This window comes from Myzus persicae, unplaced genomic scaffold, assembly GCF_001856785.1.
Source record: "Myzus persicae strain clone G006 unplaced genomic scaffold, MPER_G0061.0, whole genome shotgun sequence".
Taxonomy (NCBI): domain Eukaryota; kingdom Metazoa; phylum Arthropoda; class Insecta; order Hemiptera; family Aphididae; genus Myzus; species Myzus persicae.
This window is the reverse complement of record NW_019104260.1, coordinates 55,820-74,051: the sequence shown is the minus strand read 5'-3', so window position 1 is coordinate 74,051 and position 18,232 is coordinate 55,820. Positions and strand designations below refer to the sequence as shown.

The 18,232-nt window shown below is 32.0% G+C and overlaps 2 protein-coding genes across 2 annotated transcripts in view; one reads left to right on the top strand and one right to left on the bottom strand.

The window, feature by feature from the left end:
* Window positions 1-1,951, bottom strand: part of LOC111040567 (general transcription factor II-I repeat domain-containing protein 2B-like) — a 5,782-nt gene extending 3,831 nt beyond the window's left edge. Inside the window, exons 1-2 of the mRNA XM_022324501.1 lie at window positions 1,476-1,951; window positions 784-1,418 (exon numbers count right to left, since the gene is read on the bottom strand). Coding sequence (XP_022180193.1) covers window positions 784-1,418; window positions 1,476-1,951 — 1,111 coding nt within the window. The remainder of the gene's footprint in view (window positions 1-783; window positions 1,419-1,475) is intronic.
* A 702-nt stretch (window positions 1,952-2,653) lies between these two features.
* LOC111040566 (zinc finger MYM-type protein 1-like) lies at window positions 2,654-9,286 on the top strand. The gene is made up of 6 exons (XM_022324500.1): window positions 2,654-2,676; window positions 2,755-4,276; window positions 4,421-5,173; window positions 8,088-8,230; window positions 8,904-9,144; window positions 9,203-9,286. The coding sequence occupies exons 1-6, from the start codon at window positions 2,654-2,656 to the stop codon at window positions 9,284-9,286; spliced, it is 2,766 nt and encodes a 921-aa protein (XP_022180192.1).
* Window positions 9,287-18,232: the final 8,946 nt, after the last annotated feature.

Here is an 18,232-nt window from a genome sequence, read left to right as displayed (position 1 = left end):
ATTAATTATTTCGTTTAATGGAATACAATATATACCGTTTTGCGTTATGTTTTGTTTAATGATACATCATATATTTTGTTAAACGTTACGTTTTGTTTTGTGTTATTTATTTATTTACGTTTATCGTTTTCCGTTATAATTACGTTTACAAATTTCAATCGTTTTTTATCAAATATAACGTTATAATCATAAATTAAAATATAATAAAAACCCTATGAGACGCCCTAGATGATAATATTACCTTTAAACTTTATAAGAGGTCAATTCAATCTAGTTTTTAAACTAACAGAGCTAAACGTAATCTGTTGAGCGTATAATTTGCTATGTTAGGCACTTGTAAGATGGAGACAATAAATGTATCGGTGTAACAACCTTTTCATTCTAGCACCGACATTTATATTGATCATTAACATATATTATTTAATATTATGTTATCGATATTACTTGTAGTACACAATTCGCTTATTTTTATTTATATTATTATTGTTGTTCTTTTAGTAGGTATTTAAGAATAATATTTTGTAAGTTATTTAATTGTGTTCTGTATCATATTTAGATTATTTTTAATTATTAATATTTTTTTTAAGATTTTAACTTATATATTTTTCTCTTCGACATTATTTATTAAATTTATGTTGTTAGTTATTAGAATATTTATTACTAGTATATTAGAGGTCATAACTTGTATTAAATAAAACTATATAAGCTAACAATATCTATATAAATTATTTTTGTGATGATTTAATTTAACTATTGTTAATAAAATGTTCAACTTTTTAAGACAAATGAATAGAGNTGTTATAAAAGCTAACTGTCTTAAGAATTCTGGATCCTGAAACTTCTCTTCCAGTTCAGTTGTATCGGATGAAACGTATTTATTAAGAAATGGAGGTATTTCCTTTCTTATGGCAAAAAATCGTTCCATGCACTTTCCTGCACTCAGCCACCTTACATGGTTGTACATTAGCAAGTCTTCATACTCAGCCTCTGTGTCCACTAAAAACTGCCTAAGTTGCCTGTGTAAAAGGGATCGATTTCCACCTCTAATCATATTTATAATTTTAATCACGGTCTGAAAAACTTGATCCTGCTTGACTGATTTTCCACATAAAGCTCCCTGATGTATAATACAATGTATTGTCTGACAAGTAACACCATTCTCTCTAAGCAGACCCACTAATCCAGTTTTTTTACCAGTCATTGATTTGGTCCCGTCTGTTGCTATGGCTGAACATTTATTAAAGCCTCCAATTCTGTCTACTGTTTTTTTCAGAGCCTCATAGACGTCTTTTCCTTTTGTTGTTCCATAAAGAGGACAAATATCAAATAGCTCCTCTTTACTAGTAAAATCTTCAAAAGTAGTGCGCACGAATATCAACAGCTGACTAACATCTGATTGATCAGTGCTTTCATCCAGACTAAGTGAGAAATATTAACTTTTTTTAACCAGGCTAAGCATAGAGTTTTCTACTTGCTCACCCATAGCAACAACCCTTCTTTGTATGGTTTGATGTGAAAGTTGCACTGATTCAAATCTCTCCGCCATTTTGGAATCTTCAAAAGCTTTGGCCATTTCAACGGCACATTTTTTAATTAAATTGGCATCAGTGAAAGGTTTTTTTGCCTTTGCCAGCTCAAGCGACACGGCATAAGATGCATGCAAAGAATGCGTTTGAGATCGCAATATTTTACTAAACATACCAGTTTGCTGTTTAAGCTTTTTCTTCAAATCTGCAACTAACGCACGCCGACTTTCATTTGTATACGTAGCATACTTCTTTTCATGCATTGTTGTGTAGTGTCTTCTCACATTATATTCTTTAGGCACAGAAACAATATTCATGCACACTAAACACTGCAACTTTCCATTATTGTTAGCAATCAAGTAATCACTCTCCCAACTTTCTTTATAACTCCTGTTCTCAATGTCAATTTTACGTTTTACACTCATAATTGTATTGAAGTTTAAGGAATCAAGACAAATAATGAACTAATTAACTAAGATACGTAACAAACAACACGTCGAAGCACACTGGCGCGTAGCGGCTGACGACGCGAAGGACAATTGACAGTTTATTATGACTAATTAAAAATAGAACACATATAAAACCCGCACACTCAGTGGCGTAACGATAGGGTGGCATGACGGGCAATGGGCCACGGGCCCACGACTCTAGAGGTTAGGTTCAAGAAAAAAATAGTACATTCAAAAACAAATCACCATTAGTGAAATTTATAAATACGATTCTGTTTAAAAATATATGTATATTCTTGTAAAATAAAATAAATTTAACAACTGATCACGATTATACTTATAGATATTTTATTTACCAGTCCGTCGACATTGTCGATATTAATATTATTATATTGTTATATTTTGTAGAATGGAAATAACAATGAAGCGTATCGCAATCGCTTGTCTTTGAAACCGAACGTAACATTTATATTTTATATTTAGATACTAGATTAGATTAGAACTATTCTAAGAAAAAGTGACCGTCGTTTAGTCGTTGTTACTCGATGTTCTTTTAATTTATATTTTATTTTGTTATTAGTCAATGACGTGTCGTTAATCGTAGAGTGTAGACCGATTTTGTTTTCGCCTTCTGCTGTGAATCAGTGATTCGTATTCGTATAGGTATTGTGATCAATCATGTCGAAAAAAATACCTAGTGGGTATGAAAAGCGTAAAAAAAAAACGGAAGAACAAGAAAAATTATTAAAATTGCCTAAAATTAGTAGTTTTTTTTCTAGTACCACTCCTTGTGAAAATAAAAGTGAAATAATAATTAAAAGTGTTAATACCGAGGTTAATAGTGAACAAAGTGTTGAACTTAGTTCTGTAGATAGTGAAAAAAGTGAAGTAACCGCCCCAGAAATGTTGTCATGCTGTTTATATAAAGGTACGAATCAAAATAAATCTTTTGATATTGTTTTTAAAAATATTATTGAAACTTCTTCTGATCCGACGGATATTGGACATTTTAAAGAAATCGTTTTAGATGCTCAAACTAAACGGTTCATAATTGAAAATGGGCATAGTAGACCTAAAGCTAAAGGGCCTTTCGCTAAAAATTCAGACGGTAGATCTTTTTCTGAAAAGTATTATTTGACAGTGTCCAAATCTGGTTTAAAAATCGAACGTTCGTGGCTATGTTATTCGACTATACTTCAAAAAGCGTATTGTAGGTCATGCTGGCTATTTGGAGATCGCACATCCACTGGCTTTCAAGAAACTACAGGTTATTGTGATTGGAAACATATAGTAGATGGCATTAAAAGACACGAGCAATCACACGTTCACTACATTTCCTGTTTAGTATATGAAAAATGGTTTTTAAATAAAACATTAAACGAAGAACTAGAACAGAGTATAAAAAAAGAAAAATTATTTTGGCGTCAGGTTTTAGAGAGAATTTTAAATATTACTCTTACATTAGCTATGCGAAGTTTACCTTTTCGCGGCCACAGAGAAAAGCTCGGTAGTGGAAAAGGAGAAAACGGCAATTTTATTTGTTTTATTGAGTTACTTGCAAAATATGACCCAGTACTAGAAAAAGTTATTAATCAGGGTAATAATAAAGTAAACTACTGTAGCCCTAAAATTCAAAATGAACTAATACAGTTAATTTCAAACAAAGTCGAAAACGAGTTAATACTTAATATTAAAGAAGCTCCTTTTTTTTCCATTATAATTGATACAACGCAAGATATTTCAAAAGTTGATCAGTTAAGTGAAATTTATCGTTATTGTGTTATAGAAAAAGATGAATACGGAAACCCAAAAAATGTATGTGTTAAGGAAACTTTTTTAGCATTTCATGAAGTTGTTGATCAATCTGCCTCTTCTCTTTCTGAACTAATATTACAGAATATTGAAAAAAAGGGATTGTCTATCGGCAAGTGCCGTGGTCAGGGCTATGACGGGGCTGCCAATATGAGTGGTATGTATAATGGCCTACAAAAAAGAATTAAAGACATTGAGCCAAGCGCAGCTTATGTCCATTGCTCTGCTCATAATTTAAATTTAGTTGTCAATGATGCTGTGAAAGAAATAACAGAAATGGAAATCTTTTTTGATGTTGTTCAACGAGTTTTTGTTTTTTTTGGACATAGTATAGTAAGATGGCGTATATCATCAGATTTAATTAAGGAATCGAACAGTCAAAATGGATTATTAATAAAAAAACTTAATCCCACAAGATGGGCTGGTCGTTATGAAGCAGTTTTTGCGCTTAAAATTAGATTTGTTGAAATTCAAAAAGCTTTAACAAAAGTTATACTTTGCAGCTCTAAGTTAGATGAGCGAAATGAAGCTGAAGGGATTAAAAAACAAATTGAAAATTATAATTTTATTTGCACTTTAGTTTTTCAATGTAAAATTTTACAAATTATAAACCTAACTTCTAAAATTCTCCAGTCAAAGTCAGTTGATTTAGATAATGCATCCAATTTATTAAAAAACTGTTATGAACAATTAAAAGAATATAGATGTAATTTTAATGATCTGTTGGAAGAAGCAAATATAGTTGCTAAAAGTTGGTCTATCTCTACAGAGTTCCAAAACAAACGTTGTAAAGTTGTAAAAAGATATTTCGATGAACTATGTACTGATATGCATTTAACTTGTCCAGAAAGCTTATTTCGTGTTACTATTTTTAATAGAACGTTGGATATATTAATAAGTCAAATAAGTAAACGTTTTTCAAGTTTTCATGAATTAATGCTAAATTTCACATGTTTACAACCATCTTTTCTTACATCAGCAACAGATGTAGAGCTTTTAAATGAAGCTACGAAGTTGGTAAACAAATATGATAAAGACATATCAAAAACATTTACAAGTGAAATTTTAGCTGTAAGATCAACTCTTAAAAATCAAATAAGTCAACTTAAGTCAACTAGAGATCTTGCTCAACTTTTAATGGTGAAAAATCATTCTTTAACAGCCAGTTTCCCAGAAGTATGTACTGCTCTTTTATTATTTTTGACAATTCCTGTTACATCTGCAAGCGCGGAACGGTCGTTTTCGAAACTAAAAATTATTAAAGGATATTTAAGGAGTACAATGATGCAAGATCGTTTAAGTGGCCTGGCGTTAATTTCAATCGAACAAGAAACAGCCCGAGAAGTTGACTTTGAAAATTTAATCGATATGTTTGCCGAACAAAAAGCAAGAAAGAAAAAATTTTGAATATTTAAATTTTGTATTGCTTTATATGTTAAACTAAAAAAATGTTTAATAACATTTTACTATAAAAATAATATCACACTAAACATGTTTTTTATTGTTTGTAACCTTGAAGGGTAGAATTTTGTAGGTGGTTAGTTTTTGTAGGCTATTCCTCATATCTCTTTCTTCCAAATTTATAAAACTAAGGGCCCGATTGGATTATTTTGCCACGGGCATTAAAAGTTCTGGTTACGCCACTGCGCACACTGATAAGTAATAGTCAACACAAAACACTTTTGCTCTTTAGTAAATTCTAGTCATGACTAATCGTGTGTTATTGAAAAGAATCACAGATTATATAATGTTTTTCGAACTTGAATTTATTCGATTATATAATTGTTTTTAAATCGTTTTATATAATCTGTGATAGAACATGCTCTATTAGTCTATTCCGTCAGTCAAAACAAAACAATTGTTATCAGTCAAAAGTCAAATCTAGTTGGATCAGTTGGAATTGCCGTAATCGTTGCAAAACAGTTGTTCGTTATAATATTTTAATATAATTAATAATTATTAAACTGTTTTTGTATGTTATATTTTATACCTATAAGTATATATATTCGTATATACTTATAAATATTTTTATTATGCATTTTGTGTTTTTCTTTTATAACATCTTTTTTTACAATGGTAGCATTTAAAGAAAATACATGATTTCCGTAAAACCTTACGCGGGCCACAGTTAATAGCATCGCGGGCCGCCAGTTGGACAACCCTGCTCTATAGAAATATGGACTACTACTACGGGTTTACTTTCACTGTAGTTTTCAAATCAAAATCAAATACAAAAACATAAGATAAAATTACAATAGACCAATAGACGGATTTCTTATGTTATCTTAACATCATTCATACTTTGGTAAATATCAACAACTGTCCTACCAAATAATCCTATTATGGTTATAAAAATATATAAATATATTAAGTATTTTGAATAATATTGATAAATTTAATAATTGTTGTTTTGTGGCTGACTGATTATAAAATCATAGCCATAAATACGTTTATGTTTAAAATATAAATAGTTAAAAATAATACAACATTATTAAGTATATGTGGTAGGCACCGTACTAATAACGACCGCTCACGAGTGGCGATTAAAACGATTCGAAAATACAATGACTCGAAGTCAACAACAATTTAATAATAATTTTATTATAGTTAATTTTAAAAAATAGTTGAATTCCCTTGTTTCATGGACATCATTCATTAATCATTCATTCCAAATAATTTATATTCGATTATAAACATTTTGATTATTTTGAGATCAAGAATTCATTGTTTTCCAAATAAACGAGATATCATTTGAAAGAATCATTCGATTATAATAGATCATTCGAATAGGTATAATATAATCGAGATTATTTTCATAATCGAAATATCTCGATTATATAATCGATATAATTTTAATAATCGAAATATTTCGATTACTTTCATAATCGAGATATCTCGATTATATATTGATGTGTACCGGCACGTTGTTATTCTTAGTGAAGAGAGCAAGGACGTATTTTAAAAGAATATATGCAAAGACGCTTATTTAATTACTTAAATAAGTGTTTATTATTACGAAAACTACAATGTACTGTATCTTAAATGCTTAATTACTCTAGACTTATAACATAGATTTTCTGTATTACAAATGAGGTTCTGCCTGAGTGCGTATAACTCTACGACTAACCGGGCGGCCGTGACCATGGAGCCCTCTGTGTAACGACCAGGGTAGGAATTGCTGGATAAGCAGATTCCAGCTCGAGCGTCCGTTCCGTAGTTACGTACACTAGTATGCATATCATATTACTCTAATAAAACTACGTACTATGCTCCATTATAACATACCCCCAGGGCCAAAATGGAGCAGTCCCTGCGACTTAACTTATCATTAAATATATATGTATATAATATGTAGATTAACATTCAGTTTCTGCTATTTCTGGCTTAAAAACATAGATTTTTTNAACACAAAATTTGACTCTTTAGGACTTTGTTCCAACAATACAATATCATTATAAGTGTCCAACATATTGTGTGTATACGTATCTATATATTATATATATGAATAACAGCGAATTGAAACTTTTCACCGTTCAAAATATGTTATAGGTATTTTACTCTATAAATATAAATAATATATTATTATTTTATTATTAGGTATATACTATATAGGTATTTTACAATGAAATTTCCCAATTTCACTCAGTGACCCAGACGAAAGATAGACATTTTTATCGCTATGATTACCTATATTTTGATATTATTTCAGTTTAGATACTAAGTTACTTACCGGCGTTTGGCACATTTTATGACAATAATTTTGGAACAAATGCTCTTTACCACCCCCCTCACAATTTTCGATTTTTTTTTTTGGAACATACTTTTATTAGCTATTTAAGAACGATGGTGCAATCAGAATTTGTCGGTCGGACTTAGTTTCGAAGTTATGGGCTTTGGAAGTAAGCAATTTTGCGTTTTTTACGCATGAGCGCAACGCTGCGTTTATCACGTCTTTTACGATTATTTTAATTTTTTTGCTTGAAACTTGCGTAGGTATATCAATGAGTTAAGAACGATGGTGCTGTCAGAAATTATCGGTCGGACTTCGTTTCGAAGTAGTCAATTTTGAAATTTTGTGTTTTTACGCATTTACTTATAAATACGATTTTAGATAATATGTTAATTATAAATACGACTTTAGGTAATATGATATTATTATAGAAATAGATATTGGTATACAATTAAAATGTCATAACGCCAAGTGGTGCGTTCTAATGAAGTTTTCTCGTGTCTGTGCTCTACTAGATTTTTTTTATTTAATATGGAAAAATATAATTTAATTAAAATTTTTAATTGTGAGTTAAATGATCCTCTTAATTCAAATGCAATTGAGAAGTTCCAGAATTGGTTCCTTATCCCAAAAGAAGGTGACTATTTATGTCCTAGAGGGCATAAATTACGACTCGTAGAACGAAATCATGTTCAAGATACGTATTCTTGGAGGTAAATATGCATACATTTAATGACACTTTTTAGTTTTTACCATAGAAACAAATCCTATAGTATAGTAATTATATGTATATAATAATATAATACCCATCGACTTGCTATGAAACACAATCTTAAGTAGGTTACAGGGTAAGTTATGTCGTTTAGTATGTGCATAGATTACACGTTTTGTGGCACTCGACGCTACGCTCCGCTCCGCAAATCGAAAATATCCCTCGACTTGCTATGCAACACCACCTCAAGTAGGTCACAGGGTAAGTTATGTCGTAGAATGAAATACATGTTTCCCCAAAAAATAATTAAAAAATTTGTTATAAGAGCGATAAAATAGAGCGTCGTGAGCATGAGTAAAAAACCGAAAATCGTGAACTCCGTAAGTTTATAACTTCAAAACTAATGATTTCCGCAAATTAATTTTTACAATATCGTTTTAAACTCGTTTATACCTATACAAGTTTCCGAAAAACAAATCTAAAAATTTGCGTGGCCGGTAAACTAGATTTATGCGTATTTCTAGATGCCTTGGAAAATGCACTGATCAACATAAAAAATCAATGAAATGTGAATATGAAGTTTCAATAAGAAAAAACACATTTTTTTAACATAAGTCGACATACGATTGTTGATTGGGCTAATTTTTGTAGTGAGGTTACTTTTGACCACATAGTTTTAAAAAAACTGAAATTGAAGGTGAATGCGTTGAAGTGGAAATTGACGAGAGTACATTTGGCAAGCGTAAATACTATAGAGGTCATCAAGTGGAAGGCCAATGGGTATTTGGAGGGATTGAGCGGGGCACTAATCGGTGCTTCTTAGTTCCAGTTGAAAAAAGGGATAAAGAAACATTGCTTACAATTATTAAAGACTGGATTCTACCAAATACTACAATCATTTCTGATTGCTGGAAAGTATGCATTTAAATAATAATTATGAATATAAAATTAATACATTAGGTACTATTTTTAGGCATACGATTGTTTGAATGATGAAGGGTATAAGCACTTTAAAGTCAACCACAGCATTAATTTTAAAGATCCAGATACTAATTAACAAACAAACACGATCGAGGGACTATGGCGACATGCAAAATATTCACTGCCCCAATATCACAAAAAAAAACTTTTATAGCAGGGTATCTTTCAAAATTTATGTTTTTCAAACAATGTAAGGCATTAAATATCGATCCATTTACCGAATTTTTAAGAATTGCAGGTAGTCTTTACAACCCAATTAATGCCGCATACGTTGATAATAATATTAATAATAATGATGATAATGACGATAATGAGGACGAATTAAGTGAAAATGATGCATACATATAGATATTATATTATGTAAAATGTAATAGATATCAATAAACTTGTTATATTATTAAAAGTACCTATTTTGTGTTCCAATTATTGCAAATCCAAATATAACTTAATTGTACTGTGCCCGAGCTTGGATAATTTGATAGTAACTAACAACAACCTAGGCGCTAGGCGTATAAATAAGTTAATTAGATAAGTAGTTTTTACGTTATATATAACCATAACTAAAATTCTGATTTCACCATCGTTCTTAACTACGCAAGTTTCAAGCAAAAAAATTAAAATAATCGTAAAAGACGTGATAAACGCAGCGTTGCGCTCATGCGTAAAAAACGCATAATTGCTTACTTCCAAAGCCCATAACTTCGAAACTAAGTCCGACCGACAAATTCTGATTGCACCATCGTTCTTAAATAGCTAATAAAAGTAAGTTCCAAAAAAAAAGTCGAAAATTGTGAGGGGGGTGGTAAACTGCACTTTAGCCATAATTTTATCTTAGAGTTGGCTGTTNATTTTCTCTTTATCAATTAATCTTAGATTGTAAATTATGATAACGAATAATAAATAAGTGTAACCACGGTTCAATAGTTGAGGTTATGTTCAATTCATATGTTAAATTGTAAATAATAATATTATTCATTAATATTTTTAAATTTATTATTTTTTTTTACTTTTTAAGTAGGTTTTGTTTAATTAAACAAAATATAAATGTTTGTAGGTATTTTAAAAAAATGTCTAAATCCGGTCGTCCGCGGTTTCGGGTGCCGCGCGATGCACCGGCTAGGCACCGTCTTCCCGCAAGCTCCTGACAATTTTCCAAGAGGAGTCGACGCTATCTGATTATATATTCGGAATCTCCAGTTCAATGTGGAGATTTTCATAACACAATTCGATTGTGATTAACTCCGTTATCATAATATATTGATTACACAACTATTGAACAGAGTAGCCTTAGAATATATTACATATTTTGCATTAATATGTTTTATTCAAAATCTTCAGAATGAATGTGTTAAGCCCACCAGCAATGAGTTTAAGAAACATTAAGAGGACACTGTCTACATTCTACAAAATATTTTTTGTCATAGGTAGCTACTAGCTACACCACTACACCAGTACCTATGCAATGCCATTTGGCTCCGTCTTAGTGTCTTACAAACGGAAAACATAGCAAATTGTAATTTCTGAATAAACCAACCTACAAAACGTATCCTGTCTTCTGGAACTTCAACTGATCCCAAGAAATGTAAACCAATATTCGTAACAACCAACCGATATTCCTCACTTACTATAGATGATGACGCCACAGGTGGCACATCCTTAAACACCCAAATTAACTCTGAAATCAATTCCCAAACTCTTGAAGTAAACAACGAAATCAAAATTAAATTACCTCCTCCTATATTTATACGTGAAGTGTTAGATTTTGTTAGCTTTAGACAACAATTAATCTCCTTAATCGGTTCAGAAAACTTTCTATTCAAGTCATCAACAAATGCACTAAAAGTTCAAACAATCAATCCAGATTCCTACAGAAAAACTATTCACTTTTTAAGAGAGGAGAAAGCTCAATACCACACCTTCCAACCACAAGAAGATAAAGCTTTTCGGGTAGTCATCAGAAACCTTCACCCATCAACACCAACTACTGAAGTCGGCATAGCCATCGAGGACTTAGGATACTCTGTACGTCAAGTAGCAAATGTTCTTCAGAAGGTAACAAAAAACAAGCTTCCAATGTTTTTTGTTGACCTGGAACCAGATACAATAAACAAAGATATATTTAATTTAACTTCCCTACTTCACACCAAAATAAAAGTGGAAGAACCCCATAAACGCAAAGATATAATGCAATGCCACAACTGCCAGGACTACGGCCACTCGAAAAAATACTGTGCACACCCCCCAAGATGTGTCCGTTGCGGAAAAAACCATCCATCATCAGCCTGTACCAAATCCAATGAATCACCTGCTAGTTGCGCACTCTGCAACGAAGACCACCCGGCTAACTATAAAGGTTGCAGAACATACAAGGAGCTTCAAAATCACCGGAATTTTGCCACCAAACAAACTAACGGTAATAAAACAAACAATGTTAACTTTAAATTTAATAACTGTGAAAGTTTCCAGCGGCCAACACAAACCACTAACACAACCCCAGCCCCGTCTTATGCTCAGGCAACTTCTGCTCAAAAGCCTACCCCACCAAGTCAAAATATGAACAACGATCTCACGACCTTTATTAATAATTTTCAAGCTATTATAAATCCGCTAATAGCCCTCCTCACAACAGTCCTCGACCGCCTATTATCTAACAATGCTAAATAACTCATACACTTCTCAGTCTCTACTTATCTTTTTATGGAATGCCAATGGCTTAAAAAACCATAAAAACGAACTCATCACAATACTCTATGAAAAAAGAATTGACATAGCCTTAATCACTGAAACACACTTCACTCCAAACACTAAATTCTCTATTCCCGGTTACAAACTAATATCAGCACCCCACCCTGACAATACCGCACATGCGGGTTCTGCGATCCTCATCAAATCCTCCTTACAATTCAACACCTGTCCTATAATAAATGAAGATTTTCTACAGGCAGCAATAATTACACTCAAAACAAACCACATATCAATTTCTATAGCAGCAACGTACTGCCCCCCTAAACACAGAATAACCACATTACAGTATCAACAATTTTTCATGTCTCTCGAACGCTATTTCTTAGTCGGTGGTGACTTAAATGCAAAAAACCCAGCTTGGGGCTGTCATACCCAAAACCCAAAAGGACAAGCCTTACATCATTTAATAAACATAAAAAATTTCAAAGTCTTATCCCCCACTAATCCAACCTATTGGCCAACATCCCCGAGAAAACGCCCCGATATACTGGATATATTTGTAGTAAACATTCCAAATAACATCTCTCATTCCATAAAAAATTTACTCGACCCATGTTCGGACCATTCTCCGGTTCTTCTAACACTAGACGCCCAACCTCTACCCCAACCAAGACAAGCCTGTCTTACTGACGGTATTATGAACTGGGAAAAATTCAGAGACAATCTAGACCAAAATATCGATTTGAAAACTAGACTTAAAACACCGGATGATATAGAAATTGCTACCCAAAATCTTACAAATTTAATTCAATCAGCAGCCTGGAACTCTTCCATAAAAAAACCCCCAAAAAAACATTCTAATCCATTCTCAATTCCCGCTTTCACCAGGGAATTAATTGCGCGAAAACGTCGTGCCAGAGCACTTTGGCAACGTTCAAGACTACCATCTGATAAAAATATTTACAACAACCTATCCTCATCCCTAAAACGTAATCTGAACCAACTAAAAAATGAATCCTTCAACTCTTGGATTTCCTCTATCAGTGCAAAAGACGGTTCCCTTTGGAACGCAACTCGTCATTGTTTAAAACAAAAACCTAAATACTCCCCTTTAAAAAAACCAGAAGGTTCATGGTGCAAATCGGATGAGGAGAAAGCAGATGTCTTTCGTGCACATCTTGAACAAGTTTTCCAACCCCACCAGGATATCAGCGACCAATTATTTACAGAACATATCTTAAAATCATTAGACACCCCTCTACCACTCTACCTACCGCCTAAACCTTTCTCGCCTTCCGAAGTCCACCACTACATCAAATTATTTCCTCTGAAAAAAGCCCCTGGATTAGACTTAATTACAGCCGAAGTCGCTCGCCAATTATCAAAAAAAACCCTTATCCACCTCACTCATATTTTAAATTCCATACTAAGGCTCTCATACTTTCCTGTACAATGGAAAACTTCAGTTATTATCTTAATTCCTAAACCAAATAAACCCCCTGACATACCAACTTCGTACCGTCCTATCAGTCTTCTCCCTTTATTTGCCAAACTAACTGAAAAATTAATCTTAAAGCGTATATCTCGACTAATTAATATCTATCAAATCATCCCAAACTCACAATTTGGATTCAGGAATAAACATTCAACAATCCATCAAATTAACCGATTAGTTGACTCAATATCGTATTTCTTGGAAACGAAAAAATATTGCTCTGCTGTTTCATTAGATGTTGCCCAGGCATTCGATCGGGTTTGGCACCCGGGCCTTCTTTATAAATTGAAAACAATTCTTCCCGCACCTTATTTTCTCTTCTTCCAATCATACCTCAATAACCGTTTCTTTGTGACAAAAGTAGGCTCTGAGGTATCTTCAATTGCCCCTATACTAGCTGGTGTTCCTCAAGGTGCTGTCTCATCTCCCTTCCTATATAACTTATTCACAGCTGACCAACCAACTTCCCCGTATACTTCAGTAGCCGAATTCGCGGATGACAAAATTATATACACTTCTCAAAATGATCGAGACACTGCCAACCTGCAATTACAAAACCACCTAAACAGCCTATCTTCCTGGTATACTAAATGGAAAGTTAAAATTAACAAAGATAAGTCATCACATATTACTTTTTCCTTAAGACCGGGTGAAATACCTTCTGTTAATCTAAACAATCAAACAATACCAACAGTCTCCAACATCCGTTACCTAGGTCTAACCCTAGACAAGCGACTCACCTGGACAGATCATATTAAAATCAAACGTAATACTCTTAAACTCAGAAGGAAATCACTACACTATTTGATAGGTAATCACTCCAAACTCAGACTCAATTCCAAACTGCTTATTTATAAACAACTTCTCATGCCGATATGGACTTATGGCGTACAACTGTGGGGTGCGGCTAAATTATCAAATTTAAACATGATACAAAGATTTCAATCGATCACCTTACGCATGATAACTAGGGCCCCCTTTTACGTATCCAACCACACACTCCACACAGACCTAAACATTAAAACTGTCTCAGAAATGGCATCAACTATACACAAACGTTATAGGTTACGACTAGAAAACCACCCCAACCCGCTAATCTCAGCACTAAACTCACAAACAATACCCGGGAATCCCCAAAGAAGGCTTAAGAGAAGATGGTGCCGTGACCTAAACTTTTAATCTCAAAACTTAAAAAAAAAAAAAATACATACATATGTATATATATAATATACATATATATCTAACATAAATAAATCAATGAAAAGTGTAGCCGCTGGGTTACTTCTTTTATCAAGCAAATCATGTCTTCTTACTTATTTTAGCTCATATTCTTATTGTAAAACTAATTTACAGATTGTATATATTCAATAAAAAAACAAAAAAAAAAAAAAATTTGTTTTAAATTTTTTTGGACAAATTCAATATAGCCAATTTGTAAATCTGATTATAAGAACAATTTTGATGATAAAAACATTTATCTAAGTCATGTAGTTAATTTTTAGATTATTTTAAAAGATCAATATATTTTTGAATAAATTAATTTAGAACATAATAACTTTTTTTTAAAGATTATTTTTGGGAATTTCCGATATCACAAACATAAAATGGTGCTCTAAAAAATGTCAGGTACTCTGGTGCCCTAGTGTAAGTACCACCCAACACCCCCGCTTGTTGCGCCACTGTTTAAATCCATATAATGCTAGGCTAAATTAATAAATATTATTTTATATATTTTATATCGACAATTGACGATTATATTATAATATATAATCCTTGATTGCGTAAATTCGACGAAAGTGTAAATTAATTATTTGACACATCGAATCAAAATAATGATTTTGCGCCTATAGATTTGTTATAAGTAACCTACCGACTATTGAATTTAAAAGTTCTTTTTCAGAAAAGGTACAAAATAAACTATGTTAATACTGTAATTAGTTATACGTATTTTCCTTAGATCATATACACTGGATAGAGCTATAGCGTATATCACCCATAGTCCGTGTTTGAAGCAAACCAGTTCATGCCCGAAAAACCTTTTGCGCGTGCGTAAGAATAGCCCCCTTTAGACGTAAGCGATTTCGGGCGCGCTTGGAATGGACGCGACAAGACCGTGATAAAACGTTGCGTTTAAAAATAAAATAGTGTGCCGACTTAGCACTTGTCCAGCCTAGTACAGACTTGTCGCCCGTACCAAAACCGTCGTGTTATCTTTAGACACACCTGCCTGACCACGCGTGCTTAACCTGCACGACATTTATTTTATTTCGTTTTTAATTACGATTTTTCGAGCATTTGTTGGTGAAAAAATTATTTTCCACTCAGGTAAAATTAATCTCCTCTGACGTACATTTTACCAGCCCCCCCTCCCCCAAGTTACAAAATCGTTGTTTTTTCTTCACAATTAATTAGTGCGACAAAGAACTTAGGACAAATTCAAAAAAACTTGGGGGGGGCTAGTGAAATGTTCGCTGCCTAAGTGTAATTAATCGACTTTTCTGGATTAGTGTGAATTTGTGTGACAAAAATGGAAATTTTCGAGTTACTCTTAACCCCCTAAGTATTTGTAAGCATGAATTTCATAAAGTCATCCCTCCATTAATTATCCTTAAAAAGAAGTTGGCTGTGAAAGTCATTCCTCCCTAATTTATTCCCCTAAAAGAAGTTGGTTGAAAATTAATAAAAAAAGTCTAGTTAAATTTAAAAAATATCTTAATAGGATAAAAAAATTAAAAAGAATAAAAAAGCAGCTAAATAAAATGTATATTAAATAAAATGTAATTTCAATAAAAAAGGTTAGTTAAATTAAAAAACCCTAGAAGAAAAAAAACTAAAATCCAGAAAACCTAAATATGATAAAAAATCAGTTGAATAAAAAATCAAGTAGGAAAAAGGAGCCTAGTTAAATTACAAAAATGATTAATATAAAAATAATAATATAATATTAATATAAGATTGTTTATTCTACTAAGATATTTTTTTAATTTTCCTAGGCTTTTTTTCTGAATTTTCGAATAACTTCTTTTTGGGAATAAATAAGGGAGGGATGACTTACAAATTTCGTCTTTTTGAAAACTAAAGTTTGATTTTAAATTATATTATATTATATTATGTTTTGTATTTATTTTCAATATCTTGACCATAATACTCATGTACGATCCTGTACGGACATGTGTCCATGTGATCAGACACACTAGCTTGCACACCAGCACTCACTTCAATTTCGTGTCTTGACTCTTGAGTACCGTACAACAAGTTTTGTTTCCGGCTTGCTCATATTTAAATATTTCAACTGAATTTTTTTTATAATATTATTATAAATAATTACTTTTTTACTTAAAAATTTATAATATTTTAAATATGAGCGATACACGTTATTGGTCTTAAGAATTCACGACGACTTTTTTAGAAAAATATCATGAATTTCCTTGTCTTTGGAAAATTAAATCCAAAGAATATTTAAATAAAAATTTGAAAACATCAGCATATGATGAATTGGTGGAATTGTGCAAACAAATTCAACCAGATGCAAACCGTGACTTTGTGGTCAAAAAAATCCAGGGTTTCCGAGGTTCCTTCAGGAAAGAACTCAAAAAAGTGATAAGTTCGAAACGCTCTGGCAGTGGACACGACCAAGTGTATGAGCCAACTCTCTGGTACTATAATTTATTACTGTTCACCATCGACCAAGAAACACCATCTCCAAGTTTATGCAACATTTCCGAAAGTTTCCCTGAAGAGACAAGTTTAGACCAGAACAATGAAAACGATGTAAGTATTTACATTTTATTTATTTTTAATGTTCCTTGACTATATAAATTATTTAGCAAAGAAACATAATGTAATTAAATTACATAATATAATCAATAGTTGTATATAATTTTAATATAAATATTACCTATGGGCTATGGGCTATGCGTTCTTAAAAATTGTCATACCTTAATACATTTTAATTATTGGTAATTGTTTTAAAAAATATGATGATTACGTAATATTAATAATAATACCTAATAATTATATTTTAATTTCAACTGTAATTTTTGTATCTTGGACATTGTATTGTATTAATTAATTAATTAATGAACCTATAAAACAATTAATATTAATATTGGTACACTTATACAAATTATACACTTAGGAAAATTATTATTAATTATTTTATCTGTATAAAAATTATAAGTTTAAATCTAAAAAATATGTCCTTTCATATTAGGCTCTTCCTGCTTTCAAAATATCGTCTTGCCATTCCACAGAACCTTCGTTGTTAAAAAAATCTTTATAATTTTCACGGTTTACTTTTGCAAGCATTGACACAGATGCATTACGTAAAGATTGTAATCCTTGTAATTCAGTATTGGTATCTCTCCATTCACCATTTTTTAAAATACTATGGCCATCTTCTCTGTCAAATGTAGAACTTGAAATGTACGAGCCCCCGCGTTTTCTTAAAAAATTATGCAAAACGCATATAGCTAATACTATGTGAATAGCTTTTTCTGGTGCTAAATGTATAGCACTTTGCAATATCCTAAATCTTGCGGAAATCAAGCCAAATGCATTCTCCACACAATTCCTAGCCCTTGACAACCGATAATTAAAAATTCGTTTTTCGTATGTCAATTCTCTTTGAGAGTATGGTTTTAAAATATTTTCATGCAAGGAAAAAGCTTCATCTGCGAGAAAAACGTAATTTAGATTTTTTACAGTATCATTGTTTTGGGGGAGGCATAATTTTCCTTGGATTAATAAATCGTGAAATAATGTAGTTTCAATTATTCCACCATCCGATACTCTTCCGTTTTTGCCTACATCCACATATATAAATTCATAATTGCTGTTAAC